The following is a 4,157-nucleotide window of genomic DNA, read 5'->3' as shown; positions in this document are numbered from 1 at the left end:
AGCATAGAAAATTACATAAATAATGTGAAAACCACATAAGAATTAAGCTTATGTTTACAAACTGGAAAAGTAGAATCTATTTAGCACAGAAACGTTATAGTCGTACAACAAGTAAGTATATACAGCCTATAATTGGAACAAAAATCCATCAAACTAAAGAATAGTTTTTTGTTGATTCTGTCAATTTCAAGAAATTTTATGCTAAGCAGTGTTTCTTCCAAAATTAATAAGAAAAAGAGACTGTTTCTCAAGATTATGGACTGAAGTTATGATTACTATTTTATTGTCATTCAATTGTCTTTGATAAATTATTACAGAGGCATTATCACCCTTGTTACTTCCTTATTATTATCCTTCTTATTAATATTAGTATTATTATCATCATTATTATGCTACTATTATTCTTCAGAAATTATGATAGTAAAATAAGTATTTTTTTTCCCCTCTATGATACAGAATATACCTGATAAACAAATAACTTATAGTCAGAATTTCAGTTACAGCAAGTATTTGTACTAAATTCATAAAACCAAATAAATTCTCATTAAAGATTTTATACTCACGTAAAAGATACTGGTGGGAACTTAGTTAAATGATCTTGTAGAACTTTTGGGAAAAAAGCCAGTAGTTTGAATCTTTCGCCCATTTGGTCCCTTTCTGTTAACATTCGATAGCCAGAGATGAGATCCTTTGACACCTCAGCTGAAGAATTTTGTAGCAATCGCTGAAAAAGAAAAACTATCGAATGTCTTTTTTGGTGGAAATATGAGGTTAACAGAAATCACTTACTTACTCTTGCTGAGATTTTCAATATTCTAATCAAAAGCGAAGTGACTCTCTTCTCCTTTTTATTGACCAAGTGACTAGAATGGGCGCTATTTAAGGCCGTTTCATTAACAATAGGGGGGAGGAGGCTTCAAATTTTAACTTTATCTCCCATCTGCCGAAGCATAAAGTAGAAATGAACCCCTTCCAAAATTCAATGGCTAAAAATATTTTAAAGACTACTTTTTTTAGTCTCCCTCAAGCAATATCTGACCAAAATATCGGAAACGGCATTGGCACTGCTGGTAATACTTGGTGACCATGAACAATGACTACTAAAGTAAAGAAAATTTACAAATTAATATTTTCATGTAATTAGATAAATTGTAAAATAAGATATATGTCAACCAGAAAGCAATAAAAATCAATCAGTGATTCAATCATAAATCCCCACAAAGGCGCCATGGGCTGTAAAGTAGGAGCTCATGAAATAAAACATTTAAACACAGAAAGAAAAAAAACACTTCATGGAAAATGCACCCAATATATAGAAATGAAAAATAATAAGATAAATAAATAAAAATTATCTCCGACAGACATCGGGTGTTACACGCAATTTTCAGTTAAATGCATTATCTGCCTCATAAAGAGGTTGACCCGTCAAATTCATAGGTCAATTTCTTCACGTGAAGGTTTAACAGATGCATAGAAATATAGGTGAAGGACTGGCAGCATGCCAGGTAGTTTTATTTGCCTCGCCCTTCTTTTAGCTTTAATTGTATATTGTATTTGGCAGACTTGAGGCTTTTTTTTTCTTTTTCTTTTTTTATTTACCAAAAGAATAACTAAAGAGCAACCAAAACACTATAGTATTTATATCCTGATTTTATTTGACCTTCAACATAGTGAGCAGATTTTATACTAAAGCTTTCGCGAAATTGTTCAAAATATAAGGCATTGAAGGAATTTCATAATTTTCCCCTGAAATAATTAATCATGATGCTACACTAAATTGCTTATTTGAATTGCAAAGCGGATAAATAAATCAAAATTATAACTGTTTGATAAATTAAATGTTGAAAAGGAGGATGGAGGTCTTCTCTTGGGAGCGAAATTTGTGACACCAATAAATTATTACTTTAAAATTTTTTTCAAAATTTTCGCACAGAAGTTCCCCATGGGATTTGTCCGAAGCTAAATTATATCTTTATTTCGGGTCCATAAAATAGTTAAACTAGCACAAGACCTTTACACCTTTTTCCCCAAAACCTGCACATGTCAAAACTTCTCTTGGGAGAATCGACAAGCAGCTTTGATGGAATAACCTTATCAGAGAAGAGTTCCAATGATATCCAGTGCCCATTCAAACTCAATTATATTTATATTTCTTAGGCATCTACTCCTTCAGATAAATAAGGGCGAGTCTACATATTTGTCTCTGTTAAGCTCTCATTCTATTTTGATCATTAACATTTAACTGTTAAATTTTTAAAATTCTTTTTGAATCAGTTTCTTAATAAGAAATGTATTTCAATTGTATAGCTCAATTATATTTCTCTTTCTTAGGCATCTACTCCTTCCGATAAATAAGGGCGAGTCTACGTATTTATCTCTGTTAAATTCTTTTTGAACAGTTTCTTAATAAAAATTCAAGGATTGGATCTGTTCTAAACTACAGACCTCATTTGAAAATTGAATCATGTATAAGCCAAGTCGAACACATCCTATTTTAATTAAATCGAGATTTCGCTACTATAGCGCTTGGCTGGCAAAAAACTAGGAATTAAGCCAAAAATGAAAAATTGTTTCACCGATGAACACTAATGTTTGAAGCCGAATGGACTTACCCGTACTCAAATGCGTACACAGAAAAAAAGTCTCAATAAAATTTTCTACGGATTAGCTATAAGAAGAAAACCCGCAAAAGAAAATTTCTTTACTGTTTCCTTTGTTTCCTGTTGAAGTTGATTGCGTTGGCATCTGAGTACCTCCTTTCCTTGCCAATGTGCATTAGCATGTACAACCCTGTCTTTCGGTCTTTACTTTGAGAAGTCATGACAGGTCACCCCTTTCTGCCACCCGGTGTACATCTCGGAGTGCCGTGTGAGCCGTATAGTTCCACCATTCGTGGTACATTTCTGCCACGTTCCGAAAGGTCCCACTAGCGCTTGGCACGCATCACTTGGTGCACGTTATTTCTAAAACTCGGTGAGCCCCTAATAACTCCTAAAATTCAGATTAAGTTTACAAGAGTATTTGAAGAATTGCTTCAAGGTTTTAGTTGCTGTTTTTAGTGTTGACAGTTTTATAGCGAAATCATTACTTTGAAACAATATAAATAATAGAAAAAAAAATCACCTGGGTGGCTATGAACAGCCTAAGAAATATTGATTAATACTGCGTTTTGCAGTATATTACACATAATTTGGGCTACCGTAATATTATGGCAGACATGTAACTGTGCCTAAAAAAGATATTCAAATGGCCAAAACCCGTGTAAGCTGGTTGTGTCTCTGTATTGAGCCGTGCTTGATAAAACATCGTCACCCAAGGGTTCCTTTTTGTTTATTTGTACCTTTCTCGGTTTGTAGTTTTTTTTTTTTTACAGTGTGTTTATTTTTCTATTAGTAGCGATACGCTCAACTATACGATGTTACATTATCTTGTTCAATACTTACGCCTGAAAACCACACCATACCCAGGCTTTGGCTAAATTATGGATATTGTTCAGGTTTATGTTTATTTTTCTCCAGTGGTTCAGCTAGAGGGGGGAGGGGTGTATACTAGTTGCCGGTTCCAATACCTGCTAGGGTGCCATTTAAATAATACATATTTACGGCATTTTTTACTAAGGATAGGCCAACTTGCGTTACTAAGGTGTAGGGGGCAAAAACATGCTTTCGAACGCTGAATAGTTTACCTACGCCTCTGTTTTTCCGTGATTCTACACAATTATATAAGGGACCGCCTTCAGTAAGGGGCGGGTGTGCTCTGGTATCAATAAAAGGAGCAGCTATTTCCATTTTAGAATTCTTTTCCTGCTATTAAATAAGTTTGAGTATTTTAGTGTTTTTTCTGTTCAGTTTTTGCCTCATATTAAATTTTCTTTCGTATCTTACAAGACAATTCTAAAATTAGAGAATTGCTGAACCATTTGAATTTGAAAATTTTCAAGAATGCATGAGAGATAACTATGTAAGCAAGCGTTTTGCATAACCGTAAATTTTTCAAATAACTGTCAACATTCGTCAATTTGTTGATGCAAGGAAATCTTTGAATTATGATACATTCAGCGTAAGGAGCTGACACGAAACCAATAAAGGTTATATGAAGAAAAATAAACACCGACAGAAGCGATTCTTTTATATAGAATTGGTGCCCTCCTAATATCA

At 33.6% G+C, this 4,157-nt stretch overlaps 1 protein-coding gene across 1 annotated transcript in view; it reads right to left on the bottom strand.

The window, feature by feature from the left end:
• Positions 1-510: 510 nt before the first annotated feature.
• The window catches only part of LOC136040721 (protein arginine methyltransferase NDUFAF7 homolog, mitochondrial-like), a 65,192-nt gene continuing 61,545 nt past the window's right edge, over positions 511-4,157 (bottom strand). Inside the window, exon 7 of the mRNA XM_065725052.1 lies at positions 511-724. Coding sequence (XP_065581124.1) covers positions 560-724 — 165 coding nt within the window. The 3' untranslated portion in view covers positions 511-559. The remainder of the gene's footprint in view (positions 725-4,157) is intronic.

This window comes from Artemia franciscana, chromosome 1, assembly GCF_032884065.1.
Source record: "Artemia franciscana chromosome 1, ASM3288406v1, whole genome shotgun sequence".
In the NCBI taxonomy this organism is placed as follows: domain Eukaryota; kingdom Metazoa; phylum Arthropoda; class Branchiopoda; order Anostraca; family Artemiidae; genus Artemia; species Artemia franciscana.
This window is presented reverse-complemented; position numbering and strand designations above follow the sequence as displayed.